The following is a 23,151-nucleotide window of genomic DNA, read 5'->3' on the forward strand; positions in this document are numbered from 1 at the left end:
GCCACAGCAAAACAGAAGAATGTAATTGTAAAAATTTATTTGTGCATTTTAGAGGGGAACAGAGTCAAATGACAGGCATCTTTGTAGTGTTCAATTTACATGAAGTGTAGTCCCAAATGCCTTGTTTAGCCATGGAGTGAATCCCAACAAATTCACATTAGTGTAAAAACAAATTACAAAACAAAAAGCTTTTAAAAATACATTCTGGTACAAAAAAAGGCAAAACCAATTATAGCTTAATAAAACTGTAACTGCTTTTCTCTGTGTTCTTTTGAACCATTATTGTAATAAAGTGTAATTCACTGTATGAAGTGAAAACATCCCTGGTTAAATATGTCCAAATAAGAAAAAGCTACTTAAAGCCATGCAGACCACAAAGCTAATGCTAAATGATCAATAAATACAATTAATTATGATGACGCTTTTCTTTTAGTATGCAGTTTGAAAGTGTTGTGTGCACTGTGCAGGCATTCTGTTGTAATACTGCTACCAACCACTAGGTGACACTCAAATGCAAAAACACTTAGACAAGGGTTTAGCGAAAATATCTTAATTTGTTGTTGTTTTTTTGGCACTGACGCATATTTGTTAATCTGATCCTCCAATTACCAACATACCTCTGCTACACAGATTATGAGCCAGCAACACTGGCGAGGGCAGGGAGTAAAGGGGTTTGCAGAGGAGATTAGTGTCATTCAACAATAGAGAACCTTGAAGGCGCACCCCAATCCCAAATAAACCCGCAGCCCCCGACCCCATTTGCAGTTACCTAAGATCAGACAGGGTTAGATAGGTACAGCTCCAGAAACAACGTGGTGAACTCTTTGTAAGCCTAAAAAAGGCTTCAGGGCTCTAGACAGGATGAAAACCGTAGGTAATGTATGGGCACTGAAGACCTGTGCAGGGAGACAAGGACACAAACTTTAAGGAGATACACAGGCACTATTAAAATGCCCTTTTTGGCATAGCTGTCTGGGCGTGGATGGCTCACAAGCTCTCATTGACTACAGTGGTTGTAAAAGCCAGCACCGTCCGTCAGCAGCCGGCATAGAGGACAAAAAAACAACTCATCTGCTGGACAACTGGCAAGAGACAGCGAGGGTAGGAAAGCAAGGCTGTAGAAGAGCATAATATGTGAAAGAAACTGAGAGGACGACAGGGTAAAGTGTGACTTTGTAGGAAAAGCAAGGCAGGTGCAGACAGGTGAAAGTTGGCAGACAGGTTTTTTCGCCTAACCGTGGGAAATGACATTGTGACTAAGACCTATTGCATCACCCTCCCTTTCTACTCAGGTTATTGGAAGCCACGGTCTCTCCTCCGTTAATCCCATGAAGCAGTCACCCCCCCCCCTCTCTCCCACACTACAATGTCAAAAAGTGACTGTGTCCCAGATCGATTGTAGCCATGTTGCAAACTTCAGCGTCAAATTCAAGTTGTACCTTCAAGCCCTCCCTGACCTAAACACAGCGTTACGATTTTAGATACATTTTGCTAATTTTGTGAAGGAGTGGAAAGCTACTTAAAATAAGGGTTGCGATGTTTGAGGAATTACAATTTTGCAACTGTGCAACCCTACTACAATAAAGGATGCAAAGATAAGAAAATAAACAGTTATGTCGATGTAGGAGGAAAAGATAGCAACCGAACAGAACTAGGACTGTCTCCCATAGAATGGTAGCCCACAAGACACACAATGTCACAAAGTGGGTTAAAAAATGACCAAAACCAAACATCCATCAATCACTAATAAGTTATCAACACACAAGACGAGAAGTGTGTTCGGCACCAAAGCGGGTAAATATTGAAACAAACAAAAGCCCAACCAACACATACTTACTAGAACACAAGTGCACACAAAATCAAACTCAATGAAAATGAGGCACAGATCTCAGTTCCTCTTCTGCACTGAAAATCAATGATTGCACCTCACTCACCTCAAACATCAAATCGCTCAATATAAAAGAGAATAATGACACACTGTAAGAACTAAGGCATTTCAAAGTAGAGAGAAAATGTATTGTAAACACGCTTTAAGAAGAGAAATATCGTCACGATATTTCAGCAAGGCGCTGAAGCAGGCCAGAGAAGCCTGCGGCATGCTGGGACAGCTCGGCCACGCAGTCCACCATTTCCTGGGTGGCAGAGACTGATGGGTAGTTCTGGGCTGCTCCCTTCGTGGCTACGACAACGGCCTTCAGGGCCTGACACAGTCGCCCACCTGAGGTTGTGACCTACAAATAGAGACAGTATGTATTCACAATCTCACAAAATGCATTAAAATCAATTCTCTGTCATTCTCTGCTGTTCTGCCTGCCTTCCATACCAAACCTCAACAAACCCTGTCAAGCCATTTTAGATCCTATAAAAACAGCCCAAAAAACATATAAACAGATTGAAACCATGACTAGTTCAACAGGAATGGCCAATTTTCCCCTCAAATGTGTAGTTATTAAGTACCCTAACAAACAAAACCCTGTCATGAAATGGAGCTGACCTTCGCCCTGAGGTCGGGAGAAGTCAGGAGGCGGGAGAGAGTGTCCCCGATGAAAACCAGCTTGTGCGCCGTCACGATCAAACTCTTCCCCCGGGAAACAAAGACGCGGGGCGGCTGGTTCCCCTGTACGCTGGTGAAAAGCACATCGATGGAGTCCGCAAGACAAGACAGGTGAGAGAGACTCTGGGACGAGTAGAAGGAGAGCAGCTCTGAGTCTTCCAGAGAGAGAGAGACGGGCAGAGGAGGGGAGGGGCTCAACTAGAGGGAGAGATGGACAGAGAGGAGACAGAGCCATCATTGTAAGGGTGTTAATGGAAGAACACTGTCACTTACAGAACCTGGCCCTTACTATCCCATTGGAACCCCACTGTGTATTGTCACATTCTTAGAATCCTTAACATCACAGATGACCTCTTGTTCAATGACTACGACACACATTGTTGCAGCCGAAGTCTACTGAGAGAAATGCCCCCCCCAAAAAATGAAAAGACCATGGGGAAAAAGACCGTGAGATTGAGGGAGAGATACCGTTACGGTAAACAGGATGAAACTGGATAATGTGGGCACGGAGAGAGCAGACTGACCGTGAGTGTAACACACAGGGAAGTAGGTCAATGTCCACTCACTAAACTGAAGGACGGTCGGCCCAGCAGTTACACAGGGAGAATCAATGATTCATCTGAGAGAGTAGTGGGTGAGCATACAGCATCTGGTGTCAACGTCACAGTGTGTTTAGGGAATATGTACATGTTTGTCGGGGGTGAATATGGAATGTGAGTGTGAGAATGAGAGGACTATTACCCTAGGCTCTGTGCTGCGGAAGGTCTGGTTTGACCCATTCTCTGTCTGGGCATCTGAGGGGGGCTCAGGTTTTCCCTGGGGAGATAAGATAAATCAATACAGCATGGTTTCTCTCTCACACACACTCACACGGGATTGAGGACTCCACTCGGGATTGAGGACTCCACTCGGGATTGAGGACTCCACTCGGGATTGAGGACTCATGGCTCAATAAGATAGTTCAGGATAGTCTATAGTTTGTAGGGGCAGTTTAAGGAAAACGGAATCACACAATAGAGGATTTGTCATGCCTGTACCCTGAACTCAACATGAGAAACCATGTAACAGTGAACTAATAGTTTACAATTTAGGCAGTACAAACCACTACTTGTATGCAATTATTTAAAATGCAAACAGATGACTTGGAAGGGAAAGTGGAATAACCAACTGACCTGCAGCTTCACATATCCCACGCTGTCCCCAACAGGAAGAGGAGCCGGGGCAGGGGTCAGTCCTATCCCGGCATACTCGTTCCCCAGCTCCTCCTCCCCATCATTCTGCCCAACAGTGATGGCCATGATCACAGAGGAGGGCTGCGCGGGGGTGAGAGGGAACGTGGGCTGGGGTGTGGGGGGTAAGGGCCTCTCCTGGATCCAGCTGCCCTTGCGTGGCCCCATACCGCCCCCTGAGGGCTTCACCTCCGCCACGGGCAGGGCCGGCAGCGGCCTCCGCGACAGAGAGTCCTGGGACGAGAGGCGGGGCCTCCCCTGGGTCTGGAGCAGGATGGTGGAGTCTTCTAAAGCTCGTTGGACCATGGAGAGGAGGGCGTCTGACGGGGGGGCGTGGCCACCAGCGGACAAAGCAGGAAGCAGGTCTGAGAGGCGGGCCCAAGCCTGTTGAAGGGGAGGAGGGGTGTCGCCGGGTTGACTTGATTTCCAGACGGACAGGATTTCGGCCAATGACACGGCCAGGTCCCTTGAGGAGGCAGGCGTCGCTGAGATGGAGCTAAGCACCGACTGGACAAGACCAGAGAGGGAGTTCCTCCACTGACCGTCGCCAGAGCCGTTACTGGACACAGATAACCGACGGGTGGAAGACGAAGACGAGGTGGACATGGCCGGAGACGGCGGGACTTCCAGGGTGAGAGCGGGCATGTCGTAGATGCCACAGTCTGTCTCGGAGGAGGACCCCGGGTCGCTGCCCTCGCCCAGCCCCAGCGGGGCCCTCTTCCCTGGGCCGGGGACCGAGTAGAACTGGCCCTGTTCCCTTACATCCAGGGGGAGAGTGGTGTCCTCCGGGCCCAGGGGGAGGCCGGGGAGGGTGGGAACACTGTACACGTCCTCCTCTGATTCGTCTGTTATAAGAAGCGCTGGGACGTTGTGGGCCGGCTGCTGGGAGTCAGACGACGTAGCGAGTAGCGCAGCAGGAACATCGTACACCTGTCAGACAGAACATCCTACACCTGTCAGACAGAACATCCTACACCTGTCAGACAGAACATCCTACACCTGTCAGACAGAACATCCTACACCTGTCAGACAGAACATCCTACACCTGTCAGACAGAACATCCTACACCTGTCAGACAGAACATCCTACACCTGTCAGACAGAACATCCTACACCTGTCAGACAGAGGAGAACTTTTCAGTTTCTCTCGGGTGGAATATGGCTTCCTTTATTGCCCCAGACACTGATTGTTCCGTTAGACAAATGAGCGTCCAAGGAACCACTAGAGAGACCTCCTAGATTGTTAAATGGAGCATAGAAGGTCTGTCATTACCGTCATTGTCCTGGAATTCATTCCACTGAGTCACTGAGCTCCTATTCAGAAGTAATGTTTGGTGTGTGTGTGTGTGTGTTCTAGGGAGGAGGAGATTGTATAGCCTGGCCATCACATTCCCTCTGCAGCTTAGACAGCTGGGTGTGACTGGGAGAAAATAGCAGCAGCAGAATTCAGACCAGACTGACTGGATTGCAGCTAAACAGGTGTGGCATGAAGAGAGACACCACAGACATAAATAAGGCAGAAAGGGGGAGACAGAGAGACAGAGGAAAGAACAGGTGAAGGAAAGTTGAGTGTCAAGGGAGAAGGGGAGTGCCAAGGGGAGGGGGAGGGAGACAGTCGAGAGGAGGAGGGAGACAGTCGAGAGGAGGAGGGAGAAGGACGGATGGAGAGAAATACAAGAGGAAGGCGGAGTGTGTAGGAATCCCAGCCGACCTCAGACTGGCTGTCGGCATGTGGGGGGAGGGAGCGGGGGGTGTTGTAGATGCTCTCGTCGTTGTCACACAGCACGGCCGGGGCTGCTCGCTGCCACCTGCTGCTGGGGGGGGTGTCATACACCTAAGAGACCAGGCAGGGAGGGAGGGAGGAGGGGTTATGAACAGATTATAAGACATGTATAAAGACACACCACTCTCAGCCGTCGACTGGGGACAGAGCTCTTCAAGACTACATGACTTAACAGGGGATAACTCAGGTGTCCGACCAATAAGCGAGTCAACATCCAATCAGGTCGCGCCGTGTCTTTGTCTCTCACCTGTTCGTCCAGGCTCTCGTCGCCCGGGTCTCTGTCTTCACCTTTCTTATTTAGCCCATTCTTCTTTTCGTCCGATGTCATCCGTTTGCCGTCCTGCTGCTGGGCTACAGGAGCAGACGGCGGGGTGGAGAGGACGGGCTGACAGGGGGGGACAGGGCTCCCGGACAGGGCCAAGTCCTTCCTGGTGACGCCTCTAACCGGAGGTGCTGGAGGAGGGGGCTTACGGGCAACGCCCGGGGATCCGGCCACCCTGCCGTGCGCCTGTCCTGCCCTGGCCAGTAGTGGGGATCCCCTGAGCGGCGTGGCCGGGGCCAGCTTCCCTCTGGCCACCGGGGGAGTGGAGGGCACCGCACCCGGACTTCCCGAGGTTTTGGGGGTCGCCGCTTTCAGCTGGGGTTTAGGGGATCTCTGTCCGGGGGCGGGCGGAGTCCTGAGTAGGCCGGCCCCCACAGGGGTGGGGCTCTGGTACACCATCCTGGAGGGGTCCTGGGCGAGTTTGCTCTGAGGGGTGAGGGGCTTGACGGGCGTCCCCCCGTTCACATGAGAGGTGGCGAGGCTCTGAGCCTCCACGATCCTGGTGGCGAGGGGCGTGACCTGGGACGACACAGCCACCCCAGGTGCCCCTCCGGTGGGAGACTGGTAGACCTCCTCGCTGGGCACCACCGTGCCTCTGGGGACCAGGTAACAGCCGTCTGAGTGGCCAGCGGCTACAGCCTCCCGAGGGACCAGGTAGGTGTTGTCCTCCGGCCCCCCCGGAGCCAGACCCACCACCCTGGGCATACCACTGGGGGCCAGGTAGACGTTCTCTTGGCCAGGAGCTCCGGCCAGACCCCCTGTCAGTCTGTGGAGCTGGTGACCGAGCGGTGTGGGGGATGAGGGGGTCTGGTAGAGGGTCCCGGCCGAGTCGGAGCCCCTGCCCCGGAGGGAGGGCGAGCGCGGGCGTCCCGCCCCCCCCACGTCCCAATCAGGACAGGGACGTGTCCCGGAGCTGGAGTGGGAACGCGGGCGTCCACCAACCTCTACCTGCCGGAGAACCCCTGGTCTGGAGGCGACAGACACCGCCCCCGGGCTCTGGTACAGCGTCTCACCTAGGCTGGCCGGGGCGCGGTAGACCCCGTCTGCGTCCTCCGTGGGGGCCGCCGTACGGGCCAGCGGACCCGGGGAGAGGTACACAGAGTCCTCGCTGGGGGCCCGGCCAGGGGGTTGGGCGTCGGTCCCCGGGGCGGTGTGGAGGAGGCGGAGGCGGTTGGCAGGAGCGATGCCCTGGCGCCCGTGGAGAGAGCATAGCCACCAGCCCGGGCCTCCTCCCTGCTCCTGCTCCAGAACCATCAGGATGTCCCCCTTCCGGAAGGCCAGCTCTTCTGGACTCTCTGCCGCATTGTCAAACAGGGCCTTTGCCAGAACTGTCTGAGATGGAGAGAGAGACACAAATAAAGACAACAGAACCATAACAAGAGACCGACACGACCGCCATCCACTATTACTGTAACAGCTCTCCTGGGCCTTACTTCTAAGTCTACTCGCACGCCTTGAGCCTAATCAGCACCATCTTGGTTCTGTTTCAATGCGACCGGGACGGGTTGGTCCCATACAAACCCAACCAGATTTAGAAAGCATTTAGTAGGACGTCTTGGCGGGTCCACACATTCACCAGAAACACACAGCCACAAGAAGGACGGCCCGAGACAGCCTGACTTCGCTCTGCAAGGCACGTGACCACGAGGTTAACGCACAAAGACGCACCATGCGTCGACTTGAACCATGCCAACAAACACATCGTGAACGGCCGATTGTGCAGCAGCGTTAATGAACAGAGAAGATCCGGAAACGGGGGAGGAGGAACACAAAAACTGTTGTGTGAGAGAGAGAGAATGAGAAAAAGATTGACAGAAAGGGGAGGGAGAGAAAGAGAGAGAGACAGAGCCAACACATGCTGAGTGAGCATACATACACATCATGACTAAATACAGACTGAATACAGACTGAAAGAAGTGCTGAATCACTGTACACGCTGCACACAACCATTAGTTATGGGATGAACACAAAAGCGACAGTGAGGAGGGAGGTCACTCATTTTAGAATACAGGAGGAGCACATACTAATAAGAGGGGGGAGGGGGGTTCGAGGCTGGAGGGGGGAAGGGAGGCAACATCTGTCCCTAGTTTGGGGTTTAATTGCTGTCCCTTGGCCATTCTATCATCTCCTTTTCAAAACCTTAACCCCCATGGGGACTGACTATAGAGACAAGCTGAGCCCTGGGCTGTGTTCAGTACAGACTGAATGTTTTCAAACGCAATGAAATTTGGTCTAATCTTGACCAATCCAAACAGAGTTTCGTTTTCCAGTGCAAAACATATTGCTGCCACTTGTATGACTGAACCCAGTGGGAAATAACCCTACTGGAAAGAACAACGCTAGTGGATGGAAGCCCAGGCGATGTTCAATTACTTTAACACCACATCCTCTGCATGACCCTTCCCTGAATGACGTAATCACAAATTTGACAACATTGGATCGAGAAAACAAAGGCATCACTTCAGCCATATCTCCCATCCCCTTACGAACTGTCAAATCAGTAATTATTATTTTTTTTCTTTTTGTACCCTAACAAATTTTGTGAGCTCCAATTCACTTTATGGTCCTGCCTCGGTAACTCCTCAGCAACCTCGACACAGTCCAAGATCACACAAACGTCCCTTGAAGCACTACTTTTCACACTGCTCGCTCAACCAGGAAGTATTGCAAACACATGCGCTGGAGAGAAACACATTCCCCGACCAACAACCACGATTAAGCTTACAGGACCTTGAGTCCTACAACAAGCGGTCTTCAGAGCGCGAAGGACCAAGCCCACCCTCGTCCGACATCAACCACACCAACTTTGGACAATGCTCAGCCAATACGCCCCCCCACGAGGCCCCGGGACATCGTATGCCACAACCAGGGATCCAAACCAGGCCACAATGACAGAGCTGTAGTGCAAGGCAGAGGCTTTAGGAAGCCTGACCATGCATTTTTAACTATTCAAACATTGACCTAGATTAAAAATAAAAAACAATGCATTACCATGTCACCAGATGGCTTCACTTCTAATTATGCCCGATTTTACACTCACCCCAGCATCTCTTATACAGAAGCACACTTGAACGTCACAAACAAAAATGCATGCGCGGTTTGTACTTACTGAGAGGGACATATTTGCTCTTCCTCAGACAGTGCTCCCGTCAGGACGTTGGCTCAGACAGGCTCAAAAGCAGACAGGGTCATCCATCTATTTCCAAGACGTGACCGCTAGAGTCCAAACACACGATCCAAGCTGTGTTCGAGGCCAACTCCAACAGCTTCAAGGCCACAAGTGCAGCAGTTGAGAGATGCCCTGGCTTCTTCCCTCACTAAAGCCCAGTGGGTTATTCTGCATAGAGGGCATGATTGAACTGCTCCTTCTCGGTTCAGTGTTGTTGACAAGTCATGTGAAGTTTAGAAAATCCAGTTAGGCTGGATTGTGATGTCATCATCAAAACTGATTTCCAGTTAACCTAAAAGTGAAAATTAGAATTACAAATGTATCAGCCTAAAATCTAACACTTTCTCTGTTAACCTGTTCATATATCTCATATTTTTAAGTTAACATATTTACGAATTTTGTAATCACATGCGCATTATTTTAACCTCACTTGATCACAGCCCAGATAGTAGTAATAGACGACAGACTCTAGCTACCGTCCTAATACCACTAGTCTGTAAAATGTCCGTCTGCCATCTGGGCTAACATGAGAACACCACATACAAGAGTGACAGATAAAAAAATGTAACTATCTTTCTTAGAACATTGACGAACGAAATGGTTAATATGGACGCGAACATTATTCTATAATGCATTCGTAACGTTATTGCTATACTGTACATCTTAATGAAGGACCGAGCTGTCTCAGACCAGGTATCAGTGCCAGGCAGCGAAATCAGCCAGGAGGACAAAATCATAGACCATGAAATCACATAAAATGTCGCTTCCTAACGTTAGTGGACACCCTAAAATGCGCAGCCAGCAAATTTACTAAATGGTCATATACAAATATGCTGGTAACATAAAACATATCCAAAATATTTCTCCCAACATTTTCCACGTATCTAAATCGACAGATGCTAGAATGCCACGGTAATGTTAGCAGCTAACACAGTTGCTGGCTGGCTACATAGCCAATGTGGCAAAACAAAAGGGGGAATGAAATCAGTTAGCTAGCAAGCAAACTTAATTGTGCATTAAAATGACACTCAGTCATAGATTTTTTTTAGCAAGTGCACTTACCCGTGATTAAATTAATAATGGTATTCAATTCTCAATAAAAACAAGATATCGAACAATCCCTTATTTCAGTACTGTACAGGATAGCGAATCCGTGGCCAACGAGGTTTTTCTTCCCTCTCCGAAGGACTACGTAATTGGATACGACCCGCAAAGCGTTAAACGCGCAATAACATTTGGAGGATGGAGAAACCGAAGGTTACAGCTCCACCTTCAGTATTTCATCCTGTAGATTCTGAGTAAAAAGCTGCATTTGCATAGAAGAGAGTAATGTTTGTGCTGTTTAGCTTAACAAGGAGAATTTTCCAAAACAAAAAAAATATTTTCATGCAAGCATTTGGCATTGGCAAGGTGAGATGTTGATATATACTTATTTTGCGATAGGCTGCGCGTTTTTTGCAGTGACTCCCGTAAAGACATCAGTACAGGCGCAAGTGGAAACGTTGCTATTGTAAGTAAAGGAGTCAGCCAGAGCATAGCTTTTATTTTGGAAATTAACCGGAAATGCTGGAGCTCTGGTGTTGAAACTTTGGTTGAAGCTGTTTTTCTGTTCCTGTCTTCTGTTACTGACTGAACTGAGGTCTATGCTAAGGTACTTAGAACTTGTATTTTATAAACCAAACTTACGCCAGTGGTGTTGTATGTCGCCGATGTTGAATGCAATGTACAAATTAAGGTATTTGTTTTTATTTCCACCCCAGTACACATTACAGTGCATGCTTGAACAATTCAACTTTCACCTACTGCTTTTCATAATCTAGGTCATCATACTGATATCCAACATCCGTGTTTGCCACCAATGGAGTTTGGAACGTGGGTGCGTTGAAAAACGTTCTCTCTTTATAGGCAATGTTAAGGTGTTCTTTTAGGCGCCTCCTGACCTATCCTGTCGCAGGTCAAACAAGAAAGATGTCTGGTGCCAGTCTAGCTGGGTCTCAAGGCAGTCTTTCTGGAAAAGTTGCCATAGTCACTGCCTCCACAGAAGGGTAAGGAATGGATGCGCCAAGCAGCATTTATTTTATTTCATAAACAATAAGCCATTGCACATCGGGCAATAAAATATGTCAGGTTAATTACCAGACAAGCAAGGGGGGACGTGGGGTCATGAGTGGGTTCAGATTTCATCGGTGTCCATGTCATTATCAAGGAATTAACATGGTCCACATACACCTACAGTTTGTGAAGCATCTCAGTGCCTCTTTGCCCTTAGAGCACTGAAAAGGTTTGGAATGGGCCCTCACACATGCATATTGACACTGCACATCGCATAGACCGCTGCTCCTGTTTTATATATTCATTATGCTGTTGCTGCCTAGCATTTTTACCCAGAACTACTGTACATCCTGCATCATCATCCACAACCTCGTACCCCTGTACAAAGATATAGTGCTGGTGCACTCCATATATACCCATGTAACTGACATTCATTATGTTTCTAAGTAATGGTTTCTGTGCCTATATTTTGCTCTGCATTATTGGAAGCATTTTACGGTCAGTCTACACCACGTGGGGGACATTGATGATCAGGTAGACCATAAAGCCAGCAGGGTCTGGACCTCAAGGGAAGGGTTACAATCCTGGTCAGACCACCCAGTTGGGCTGAACTCTGAACCCCCGTATACCGAACAGTCTATGTTGGTGCTCTTTTTCCAGAATAGGTCTGGCTACAGCCCGGGCGTTGGGCCAGAGAGGGGCTCATGTGGTGGTGAGCAGCAGACGCCAGAACAATGTGGACCGGGCCGTGGAGCTCCTGCAGAGGGAGAAGATCCAAGTGACCGGCACCACATGCAACGTTGGGAAAAGTGAAGACAGAGAACGACTAGTTAACATGGCAAGAAAAAGTCCATATTCTGTACTGGAGTTGAATACAAAAGGCAGTTCAACCCAGCACACCTTTAATGCATCTTCAAGCAGTGTACTAATAGTTGCCTTTTTATGACACCTAGTCAGCAGCAGAACAATAGGCCCAAACGGAAGTGTCATGGCTCTCTACTGTGTTTAGACTGTGGAGCAGTGTGGTGGTGTGGACATCCTGGTTTCCAATGCAGCCGTCAACCCTTTCTTTGGGAACATCATGGACTCCACAGAAGCAGTCTGGGATAAGGTCTGTGATTGGGAGCAGTGTCATCTAGATACTAACGAACCAGTCAAAAGTATTTTTTTTTCTCTCCTTATTTTCACTTAAATGTTACTTATGTTATTAAGAAATAGTTTTTTGTAATCAATCCTACTGTTTCCTATCCACTCCAAATGACGATTACAATCAGGTAGCATATGAACATGGCATAAACAATTTAGCACAATTACCATCGGTAGACATAGCAGTGCGTACAAGCTGCATGGTTAGGAATGTTATTGGCAGCTTTGCGAAAGTGTATATATATATATATATATATATATATATATATATTTGTAGGTCTTTGGATATAAATGTTTGGAAAACCCTGCTCCAAAAACCTAACCAAAAATGTCAAATTTCACATTGATAAGAGATCATTATTTTACTCACCCTATGAAGACTGATAGCATAAGAAAATAGATACCCAAAAAGTGGGATGTGCTGTATGGGCTGATTTTATTTTTTATTGTGCACCCTTCAAACAGATCCTGGATGTGAATGTAAAGTCAGCCTTTCTTATCACCAAACTGGTGGTGCCTCATATGGAAAAGAGAGGGTAAGAGAGAGCGAGAGAGGGGGAATTGAAGGGAGAACCAATAATAAAGTGCTGTGTGTTCAACTTAAATGTATGTCATGTCAACCGCCTGTTTGTTTTCCAGCGGTGGAAGTGTTGTGTTTGTGTCTTCTGTCGCTGGGTACCAGCCTATACAGGTTAGGTCTTCTTACTACTTACTAAATCAACAGGGTTTGCCGTGTCTGCGTCTGTTTAGTGTTATTCTGGTTTGATGATGATTATTATTTTTTCTTTTTAAACTAAGACCTTTGACCGGTTCCCTACAGGCCCTGGGACCTTACAGTGTGAGTAAGACGGCACTGTTGGGACTTACCAGAGCCCTGGCCCCAGAACTAGCCCAGTGTAATATTCGGGTCAACTGTGTTGCCCCCGGCATCATCAAGACCAGCTTCAGCCAAGCCGTGAGGACCCTTCCTTTCTGTCATCATTACCTCCTTAGTCTTTTTATCATTCATTCAGAAATGGGAGTTGTAACCATTCACCTTTCTTCTTTCTCAGTTGTGGCAGAATGAAGACATTTTGGGCGAGTTCAAAAAGCAGCTTAGCATTAAAAGGTTCTTTGTATTAAATTGTTGCCTTCAGCTCATTCTTATGGAACATCATCTAGTTTAGGGTACCTCCATACACATGAGTGGGTTTGGTTAATTTTTTTTAAATGTGTCCCCTGGCACAGATGACTGAATTGGCAGGATTACCCTGTGTGAAACAATGGTACTAATGCCTCACTAGCTATGTTTATGCAAGTGACCAAATTCTGAACTTGATTTGTCTTTTGACCAGCTCTGAGACCAATCAATGTGAAAATATTCGACGTGATTGGCCAATAGCTCCATTAGTGGAAAAAATATCAGATTCAGTCCGCCTGCGTGAGAAAACAACCAGTTTGTGTGTTGTGGTCAATGCTGTGTTTTTACATTATAGGTATTTTAGTGTCATACACAATTTGGCCACATAATGGGCTCTAAGACTATGTTCATCAAGTACACAACAAAACTATATGAACCGTTTAAAATGCCGAATTCATTATAGTATGTTTAACTACCATCATATCACATTAAAGGTAATATGATTGTAGAACCAATACATGGATGTTTGTGTTACTGTCTCAGGCTTGGTGAGCCGGAAGAGATCGGAGGAGTGGTCGCCTTCCTGTGTTCTAAAGACGCGTCTTACATCACTGGAGAGACCATTACCGCGACGGGAGGGATGAGCTGCCGACTGTGACACTGATCCCCTGGAAATTGTCAACAGATTCTGGCAACACAGACTTTGGTACTGAAAGGTGTCAAGAGGCAGCACAGATCGACACACGAATAATGGAATGTGGCCTTTCCTCATTACTTTAAAGAAAGTTGATACTAAATCTTGTCTGGGACCCGGAATCTGATAAGTGATTGATTGGCACAGAAACATCTTTAGTTTTGGCAATAGAGTAAATCGTACGTTTAAAACTGTATGCTACTTAAGGCCTTTTGGGATGCGCTTTGGATGCACACAAATAATTTCTGGGTGTATAAATATTGTGAAACACTATCATTCCACTGTTACTGCAGATGTAATGGAGATTTTCTAATAATAATGCATAATTGCTCCTTTAAGCCTCACAACCTATAAGCTTTTGGAGATTGATGATGGCTTGACAGTTGTTTGTAGATGATAATAGCTCCCCAATAGGCTATGTGAATAGAGATGGAAAGAAATCTCGTCAAACTGTTCTATTATGGATTTTGTTCAAGTGTCTTTAAGGCCGTCTCCATTTGTAAGTAGTCCATTTCTTTGTGGTTATGGCTGATCCCTCATGATAACCTAGTTGGTGTTGAGATGACATGACTAACTCTGTCATCAAGAGGGATTAGTCAACACGATTCCCCCTTTGCTAATAAAATCCTTGCAAATCTCCATGAGTACCTAAATTATTACTTAAAGTTCATTTATAAATGGACATCTGTCTAAAATGGTTAAGACCCAGCTAAGAACACTGACGTCCTGGGTTCAATCAGAGAGTGCCTTAAAAGTATTGTAACTTTCTGACATATTAAGCAATTACTGCAAACTGGATCTCTTTAAATGTTACCCTTTTTCTTTACGCATCACAGTAAGCATTTCTGAGCTCAAAAGTAGGGTTCAACCCATTTGGACCGGCTTCTACATCGTCATAAAACACAATGACTACATAGTTTGTTTTTATTGTCCGGGACATACATCACTAAACAGTGTATAAAAGGCTGAAGCAATGACTCAAAGCATATTCTATTGAACACAATGTAATCATAGCTTTTTTACACAGCAATGAAGACAATGGATGTTTAAAAATATTAACAAAACATTTGACAAGTTCTTGTCACTTCTGAGGCATGATATGAAACAGCTTCCAGTGGTCCTACAACTGTCAGCATTTTAAAATGTTTTATTAGAATGTGTATTAAATATTACATGAAAATAAGAAAAAGTATACATTAAAACACCAACTTATCGAGCAAGAGTGCATAAATGAAGACATTTCACATACTTGACTGTAAATTAAATGTATATTTAACAAGCCTTAGCAACACCTCCCTTCAGCCAAAAGGATCAAGTTGACTCAATTATTCCAGCCAGGCATCAATAACTGAAGACATTACGTAAGAATTATGTCCAATTCTGATAATCCCTTTATAATATTTATAAATGAAAAATATCTGCAACAATTTGTGAAAACTATTACCTCACCCTGTACAGCCATTACTGTCTCAACATATTCCATGAATGGAAGTGTTGGTACATCTGAGGATACCATTATTACAACATGCAGGTACTAAGTTATTGGTTACATAAGTCAATCCTCTTGACTTCAAAAGTCCCACAGGTTTCAAAATGAAGCTCATTCCAAAGTAATTGTTTCGCTTGGGTTGTGAAATAAATGTGCAATGGATCTGTGGATATTTAGGTGTCATCTGTGTCCGTTGCCGGGAGACAGAAGGTTTCGTCTTGCCAGTTTAGGCTTCCAGAACTCCCTGAGGGTGGGGACATAGGTGTTGTGCTTGGTCCTGTAGTAACGCTTTACAAACAGCTGGGGGAGACAAAGAGCACTTAAGAAAGACAGTTCGGTAGTACCTAGAAGTCCAAGTCACAAAGGTACATTTGTTTGTGGCTGTTGGAAGTCACATGAATAGTGACAATGGATCATAACCCTAACAGCAGTGGGATGGTATTAATTATTTCTTACCCTGCCTTTGAAGTTCTTTGTCGCTTCGTCCTCTGAATCTCCAATGACCTCCTCAGTGTTTCCTGGCGAACTTAGCATTTCTAGACAGAAAAATGTACATTTAAAATAACGTGTTAAGACGGATACTGTCCACACATACCAACACAGAACTGGACATCTGTGAGTACATGCATTCACACAGAAATGATCAGAGCCTACTTGCGGGAAAACGTCACCTGTGCTTCGTCTCGTTTGGGGCAGAGGTACGAAGGAGGGGGAGCAGGCTAGGGGGAAAGCACAGTTCCTGTAAAGTAGAGCATTATTGCAAATATTGGACAATTTCAACAGTTATGGCAATACGCATTTTCCAATCAGCACAAGGGGTTATCTGACTAACGTTTGTGCTTCAGTCAAATTCAGTTATTGCTGTCAAGCCATTTCATATATCTGTATGAATATGCATGTATGGGATGATAAAAGTTGGCTAAAGAAAACAACTCTAAGTCAATAGTCAAATTCCATGACTTTTCCCTGACTTTCACGGACTAAAAAGCTGAATTTCCATGACCTATAATGAACGGAAAAACAAGCAGGTTTATGCAGAGCAGTGAGCAGACAAACCAGCCCACAGTACTTTAAACCCATCAGTTTACAATCTTTATTTACTAGTTCACAGACCCTTTCAGTACAAAACTAACTTTTCACTTCTTAAACATACACTGATCATAACATTATGACCACTGACAGGTGATGTGAATGACACTGATAATCTCATTATCATGGCATCTGTCAGTGGGTGGGATATGTTAGGCAGCAAGTGAATATTCTGTCCTCAAAGCTAATGCGTTAGAAGCAGGAAAAATGGGGAAGTGTAAGGATCTGAATGACTTTGATAAGGGCCAAATTGTGATGGCTAGACAACTGGGTCAAAGCATCTCCAAAACTGCAGCCCTGGTGGGGTGTTCCTGATCTGCTGTGGTCAGTACCTATCAAAAGTGTTCCAAGGAAGGAAAAGCGGTGAACCCGCGACAGGGTCATGGGCAGCCAAGGCTCATTTATGCCCTTAGGGAGCGAAGGCTGGCCCGTGTGGTCCGATCCGATCCGAACAGACGAGTTACTGTAGCTCAAATTGCAAAAAAAAAGTGAATGCTGGTACTGATAGAAAGGTGTCAGAACACAGTGGATCGCAGTTTGTTGCGTATATGCCTTCATGTGAGCATCCGAACTGGACCACCGAGCAATGGAAGGAGGCCTGGTCTGATGAATCATGTTTTTCATTTACATCACGTGGATGGCTGGGTGCGTGTGCGTCGCTTACCTGGAGGACACATGGCACCAGGATGCACTATGGGAAGAAGGCAAGCCGGCGGAGGCAGTGTGATGCTTTGGGCAATGTTCTGCTGGGAAACCTTGGGTCCTGCCATTCATGTGGATGTTACTTTGATGTACCGTCTAACTAAGCATTGTTGCAGACCATGTGCACCCTTTCATGGCAATGGTATTCCTTAATGGCATAGGCCTCTTTCAGCAGGATAATGCACCCTGCCACAATTGGTTTTTCATTAATGGTTTGAGGAACACAACAAAGAGTTGTAGGTGTTGACTTGACCTCCAAATTCCCCAGATATCAATCCAATCGAGCATCTTTGGGATGTGCTGGACAAACAAGTCCGATCCATGGAGGCCCCACCTCACAACTTACAGCACTTGAAGCATCTGCTGCTAACATCTTGGTGCCAGATACCACAGCACACCTTCAGAGGTCTAGTGGAGTCCATGCCTTGACGGGTCAGGGCTGTTTTGGCGGCAAAAGGGGGACTTACACAATATTAGGCAGGTGGTCATAATGTTATGGCTGATCGGTGTAATGCAGTTATGATTATCATTAAGATGATGCTCCTGTCGGCTTCATGCGGGTAACATGCTTCTTACTGTTTGCATGGCTGCCAAGTGCTCCCTCTCCCATATTTGATAGATTGATAGTAGTTTTACAAACTTTACATTCAACTTTTAAGTCTTTTAAGTCATCATTATGTAGCCAAAGCTCTTGAAATGTACATTTTCCTGGCCTGTTTGCCTTCGTTAGCCGGTACAGGAGACCACATATCTTGACTGAAGTGATTGCCAGTTGACGAGCGGGAAGGGGATGGACACTGAAACATTAAGTAGCCTAACCATAACAACACGCAATACGGGAAATGTGGGAAATAACCCTACATGGAAAATACATGTTTAAAAAGGGCAACTAAAATTTAAACATGCTACAAAATTCCCTGGAATTCCATGACTTGGACTAAAAAAAAATATATAAAATCCCCTGACTTTCCATGTATGGAATATACTTTTTAAAATCCCATGATATTCCAGAAATTCCATGACCAGTGGGAACACCGCTGGTCACTGGGCTGGTATAGGAAAGTCTTTAAGGCAGTTTAATAATCAGCACCTCTGTTTTCCTCTCAATCTTACTCTTTGTCAGCTGACGCAGGAAGCTCCACCTCCAGAGTCAGAGAGCTGTCAATCAACTTCCGTTGCCTGGTCGAAGGAAGCCGGCGCACCGCTGTCTTATTCTGTCCCCATGGAGACCTCACCGCTGTTGGAGTGCGGTTGCCAGGGGAACGAGGAGGTTGTGAGGTGGCATGTGTGGGGATGTCTGCGGAAGGCAGTCGCTGGATGGGCACTCGGGGTTGGTTGAGCAGACAGGATGTGAAGTCAGAGCAGAGACACTGGTCTTCTGGAATCTTAAGGCCTGCGAAGCCCAACCGGGCCAGACTGTCCCTTAGGAAGTCTCTCTTCCTCTCTCCGTCACTGATATTCGTCGCCTCCTCCTCTTCACTCTGTTTGTCGTTCTCCACTTCCCCCACGCGCCCCCTCCGGAGCACTCTTCTGCTCTCTCCGTCTCTCTCGTTCCTACTCCTCTTCCTCCCTCTTTTTGTTACTAACACTTCCTCGTCTTCGGAATCCTCTTCCCGACTTTTGACCCCTGTATATTTGGACTTCTCCCTTGACTCAGATTCCGCCTCCCTTGAATCCGATTGGATTATAAAACCACCCTGGCTGGTTTTTGCCATTTTATTGGTTGAAGCCATGACTGGAAGGTCTTCATTAGATATCCCACCAATAACCGGCATCATGAGAGATGACTTGTTTTTGACTTGTTTTTGACTGGTCAGTGCCTTTAAAGACTGAGGACCTGGGGTGGCGACAGACGCAGGCATGGATCCTGATTGGTTGCTTTGAGCCACTCTTCCAGACGGCGGCAGGGACAGGGAGGAAAGGACAGAGTCGCCCATACAAGGTGGGAGAGAAGCTGGCAAGGAGGAGAGATGGTGTTAGCTCACACGATAAACATCCACAGAGGCTTTGGAAGATATGGCCGGCAACTGGTGCAACACATAGACCCACCTGCAGAATCCAAGTGTCCCAGACAGACCTGGTGTTGAAGCAGAGTCCTGAGGAGCTGGGGCTGAGAAGCAGCCTGCGCACACTCCTCCAGGACAGGAGGGGCAGCGGAGAGCCAGGACACCGTCTGAGCCAGGTTGGGCACGGGCAATAGCTGGTCCAGTCTCAACAGGAACTCCCACAGCAGTTTCTCCAGCTCCCGCTCAAACTGAGGCCCGTACTCTGACGGAAACTCCAGCTGCAGGGAGGAGGACAGAGGGACACCGTGTTTGTAGAGGTCCTCACATATGGAGGTTGACTGGGACGGCTAGAATACCAGGCTGGTGCTGCAGTAAATGGTCCCTAATGGAAAGCCGTTCAGTCCAACAGTAAAACCAAGACAACGCCCTCTGACCTTGTAGAATAGCTCCCTCTCTGAGGGGTCTTCCAGCAAGCTTTCCACCAGGCCGCGGAGGTTGGCCACCGCTGTCTCAATCTTCACGTCCTTCTTCTGCCACAGTCACACAAATACAGGCACAACTCAGGTGATGAAAGACCAGTAAAATGGCAGCCCCGTAGAGGCAGCGGCGTCTGACTCTCACTCACCAGTGCAGAGGACTGGGTGGGGGCATGGATGCGGTCGAGGTGGGGGAGGATGGCGGCCGGGTCTGGAGGGTCCTGGACACGGCACAGCTCCAAGATCAGCTAAAAAAAACAAACACCAGAGACATGATCATGAGGTACTCTGAGGTGGTAAACCTCTAATACAGTGGAAGCACCTCGTACAGCGTCCTGTTTATGTTTAGATAACAAAAGATCATCTGTTTATCCGTACACAGAAAGTCACGTTCATTTAAAGTGCGACCGTAAATAGCCAATGGGCTATTGTGTATTCAATTTGGGATGTCTATAAAGGTGAGGACAACCGGAAGTTTCTTTGAGATTGAGTGAGATGAGGTTGAGTAAGGAAGACCGGGTCCGTAACCTTATGAACAACACCATCTAATGGATAAAATAAATAATTGAATTTCTGTCTCCCTCGACAACCGGGTACGCGATTCATTATCTCAACCACTATACCAAACGGCTGATTTCTAACATTAGTACATGTCCCAACAGCAGAAAACTCAGGGTTCCAAACTGCCACTAAAATGGTCGCATTTGCGACCAAATATATTTATTTGCAAGTGAAATTTCTGCCAAGGTCGCCATTGGCGACAATACAAATTTAATCTCTTTGATTGTAAAATGTGCATCCTACGTGCATGTTTTATAACCAGTAGCCTATGGCTTCATTTGTTTTGTTAACGTCATTCATTTGTACATAGTCTGGCCCCCTTCCACTATGGCGAAAACTAAAAATGTTCTTCACCGACCGCCAAACCTCATTAGCCGGTTGAAACCGGTTAACCGATTAGTTTAAAATATGCTCTATTTGAAATAACAGCCATTTCGAGCCGCGCCTGCAATTTCTGCTCTGTTTGCGCCTCTTATATGCCATTGTCTATGGTTTGCAATGAGACATTTTAATTGTTTATTAATAAACAAGTGTTTTCTGTCGGCTGCAAAGATTAGGTTGATGATAGCCTACTGACCTGCGAGCTTTGCAGTAGGCTAGTGAACGCGCAAGAGAGAAATGCACATTTCCTACGGATTAGGATATATATATATATATATATATATTTTTGTTTTTGGATAGTTCTGTTTAGAAACAGCTTTCTGTAGATAGATATATTTCAATTTTTTCTGGCCTGTGAGGTGAGTAGGCTACGGTTTGGTTCATGATGATATAATTTCCAGTTCATGCACCGTAGCCTTATGTTGTGTTTATTTATTAGTCTGCTATATTAATGTTTTGCATCTAGTTGAGATAATGCTTGTCCTACCAATTTCGGCTGCTCAGTGTGAACGTGGTTTTTCAACTCAAAACAGGATCAAATCTAAAGTACGCAATTCACTCCATGTGTCAACCTTGGAAGATTTAATCAGGATCAGCACTGAAGGCCCATCACTTGAACAGTTTGATCCTGAACCATGTGTCAAATGCTGGCTTTCTGCAAAAAAGAAGAGGAGACGGCCAAACTACACTCAGTGGCCAAGTGATATGGACATAATCATGGTCAGTGGCAGTGACACTGGCTCAGATTCTGCGTAATAAAAAGTCATTTGACTGTTTATAGTTCATAAGTCGGAAGAGGAGAGACATGCACACAACAAGGTGAATGAAAGTAAGTGCATTGTTATGTGGCTCTTAAAAACATTATTTGGCGCCTGTTTTCCCCCCCTATAGGAGCCAATAATAGATTTTTTTGTTTGGAGCCCTGAAACTAGATCAAGTCTTTCCAACTGGACCGAGTGTGCTTGTCTCTAACGGTTTTCCAGAACACACTCATGAAAGTCACACCCACCCGTGCTCGCAGGCCCAGTGCCAGCTTGGCCTGGTGTCGGGACGTGAGCAGGCCAGGGACAGTCTCGCAGCAGGAGGTCACAAACTCCTCCAGCCTCCCATAGTGCATCACATCGCGTTGTTTCATCACCTTCCACATAGCAGCCGAGACCAAACGGAGAGGAGGGGCCAGGAGTCGAAGAGAGGAAAAGGGGAGGGAGATGTCTGGGGGGGGGGGGGGACAGTGACTGGCTGTTTTTAAGAGGGACTCAACTGTACACAGAGCTACCTCAGAACAAAATTATATAATTTAAACACATACATAGTGCTCAACCATATAAAACACTTTCCTTCCAAAAATAACAACAGCTGAGAATAAATCATATAATTAAAAACAACTTTCCACAGTAATAATTGTCCTTCATTTCACTAGATTTAACTGAAAAAAAATACTAGATAAAAAATTTAAAAAAGACTATAATCTTGCTCGCTACAACTAAACATTTGTTGTAACATCTACTGATTACTAGTACGATCGTGTTTACGTTAAGCTGCTCAACATATTCTTTAAAACATCCAACCACAACAAACATCATTAGAAACAAAATAAATAATATTAATCAAAACAAGAGATTCAACTGGTTAACAACCATTTTCTGCATTCTAATCGGTCATGACAAGATTTCATTGGCAGATTGTAAAACTGTCACTTTGTCTATGTAAAACATCTCACTAGCGAGCTACTGTAGCTGTCTTGTTTACACGATTGTTATTAACTAGAAAATAATTAAGCTAATTTGGAAACATATTCTGTATACCCGCTATAGCTAGATTGCTATCAAACTACAAACATAATATTACTGTTTTTGCAGTCAAATAATTCTAAACGACTAATACTGTCTGAGCTCACCAGCTGCAATGTAAACAAAAACATTATCAATAAAGAAATATTAAAAACGAATTACCCATTTCAGACTTTCTAGTTGAGGTTGCCATATCGTGCCGTCTTAATTAGGTGGATTGGCTATTTTCTGATAACCTAACTAGAATACACTTAGGCTGGCTGGCTAGCTAGCTAACTTTCCTAACCAACTTTGGGTTGACAAAATATTTCTTCTGTCTAAACTGCTGGATAAATTGACGAGGTTATATCAACCTTGATTAACTTGCTGCCGTAGCTAGGTATAACCGAAAACAACTCCAGAATTTCAAATTGTGTATCTCTCCCACTAACTATGATCATAAAAGTTTGTATAATTTAAGAACAAGAGATGCTCTCCCGCTTTCTTCGTGAAGACTTCCTTTCAGGCTACTTTTACATCAGCGTCTTGTGAGCAACATTAAAGAAACACTTCCGGGTCCCGAAAGACTGGAATACTTCTGAATAAAAGA

At 46.0% G+C, this 23,151-nt stretch overlaps 3 protein-coding genes across 10 annotated transcripts; 1 reads left to right on the plus strand and 2 right to left on the minus strand.

Annotated features, from left to right (window-relative positions):
• Positions 1-20: 20 nt before the first annotated feature.
• efs (embryonal Fyn-associated substrate) lies at positions 21-10,469 on the minus strand. The gene is made up of 8 exons (XM_034290391.1): positions 10,119-10,469; positions 8,997-9,348; positions 5,813-7,219; positions 5,494-5,616; positions 3,727-4,713; positions 3,296-3,370; positions 2,495-2,752; positions 21-2,231 (listed from the first exon to the last, which is right to left on the minus strand). Exons 2-8 carry the CDS (start codon positions 9,006-9,008, stop codon positions 2,049-2,051), a joined length of 3,045 nt encoding a protein of 1,014 aa, XP_034146282.1. The 5' UTR covers positions 9,009-9,348; positions 10,119-10,469; the 3' UTR covers positions 21-2,048.
• A 141-nt stretch (positions 10,470-10,610) lies between these two features.
• dhrs4 (dehydrogenase/reductase (SDR family) member 4) lies at positions 10,611-14,707 on the plus strand. 7 transcript variants are annotated; one of them, XM_010887697.4, is made up of 10 exons: positions 10,625-10,707; positions 10,877-10,932; positions 11,011-11,101; positions 11,769-11,946; positions 12,118-12,219; positions 12,720-12,790; positions 12,894-12,945; positions 13,075-13,209; positions 13,307-13,362; positions 13,918-14,707. In XM_010887697.4, exons 3-10 carry the CDS (start codon positions 11,025-11,027, stop codon positions 14,030-14,032), a joined length of 786 nt encoding a protein of 261 aa, XP_010885999.1. In that variant the 5' UTR covers positions 10,625-10,707; positions 10,877-10,932; positions 11,011-11,024; the 3' UTR covers positions 14,033-14,707. The 7 variants fall into 7 exon arrangements, with proteins under 7 accessions (XP_019899019.2, XP_010885997.1, XP_010885999.1 ...); XM_020043461.3 differs by lacking the exon at positions 10,625-10,707 and adding an exon at positions 10,752-10,791; XM_020043460.3 differs by lacking the exon at positions 10,877-10,932 and having other exon boundaries at positions 10,611-10,707; positions 10,962-11,101; positions 13,307-13,331; positions 13,918-14,138.
• A 64-nt stretch (positions 14,708-14,771) lies between these two features.
• Positions 14,772-23,066, minus strand: tinf2 (TERF1 (TRF1)-interacting nuclear factor 2). 2 transcript variants are annotated; one of them, XM_010887692.3, is made up of 9 exons: positions 22,725-23,066; positions 21,782-21,984; positions 19,980-20,078; positions 19,789-19,884; positions 19,398-19,632; positions 18,462-19,302; positions 16,229-16,296; positions 16,014-16,093; positions 14,772-15,857 (listed from the first exon to the last, which is right to left on the minus strand). In XM_010887692.3, the coding sequence occupies exons 1-9, from the start codon at positions 22,753-22,755 to the stop codon at positions 15,738-15,740; spliced, it is 1,773 nt and encodes a 590-aa protein (XP_010885994.2). In that variant the 5' UTR covers positions 22,756-23,066; the 3' UTR covers positions 14,772-15,737. The 2 variants fall into 2 exon arrangements, 1 of the variants encoding a protein (XP_010885994.2); XR_004575340.1 differs by having other exon boundaries at positions 15,749-15,857; positions 16,229-16,276.
• Positions 23,067-23,151: the final 85 nt, after the last annotated feature.

The sequence above is a fragment of the Esox lucius genome, chromosome 24 (genome assembly GCF_011004845.1).
Source record: "Esox lucius isolate fEsoLuc1 chromosome 24, fEsoLuc1.pri, whole genome shotgun sequence".
NCBI lineage: Eukaryota > Metazoa > Chordata > Actinopteri > Esociformes > Esocidae > Esox > Esox lucius.

What these genes read in the sequence shown, in the direction of transcription:
- efs (XM_034290391.1), bottom strand. An exon ending in ACGAGAGCCTGGACGAACAG is followed by an intron (nt 5,617 to 5,812) that starts GTGAGAGACAAA and finishes CTGGTCTCTTAG; the next exon opens with GTGTATGACACCCCCCCCAG. An exon ending in TGGGATATGTGAAGCTGCAG is followed by an intron (nt 3,371 to 3,726) that starts GTCAGTTGGTTA and finishes TTATCTCCCCAG; the next exon opens with GGAAAACCTGAGCCCCCCTC.
- tinf2 (XM_010887692.3), bottom strand. Translation starts at nt 22,755, where the DNA reads ATGGCAACCTCAACTAGAAAGTCTGAAATGG. An exon ending in AGAGGGAGCTATTCTACAAG is followed by an intron (nt 19,633 to 19,788) that starts GTCAGAGGGCGT and finishes TCCTCCCTGCAG; the next exon opens with CTGGAGTTTCCGTCAGAGTA. An exon ending in GGGACACTTGGATTCTGCAG is followed by an intron (nt 19,303 to 19,397) that starts GTGGGTCTATGT and finishes CCTCCTTGCCAG; the next exon opens with CTTCTCTCCCACCTTGTATG.
- dhrs4 (XM_010887695.5), top strand. Translation starts at nt 10,965, where the DNA reads ATGTTAAGGTGTTCTTTTAGGCGCCTCCTGACCTATCCTGTCGCAGGT. An exon ending in GAGAACGACTAGTTAACATG is followed by an intron (nt 11,947 to 12,117) that starts GCAAGAAAAAGT and finishes TACTGTGTTTAG; the next exon opens with ACTGTGGAGCAGTGTGGTGG. An exon ending in CAGAAGCAGTCTGGGATAAG is followed by an intron (nt 12,220 to 12,719) that starts GTCTGTGATTGG and finishes CCCTTCAAACAG; the next exon opens with ATCCTGGATGTGAATGTAAA.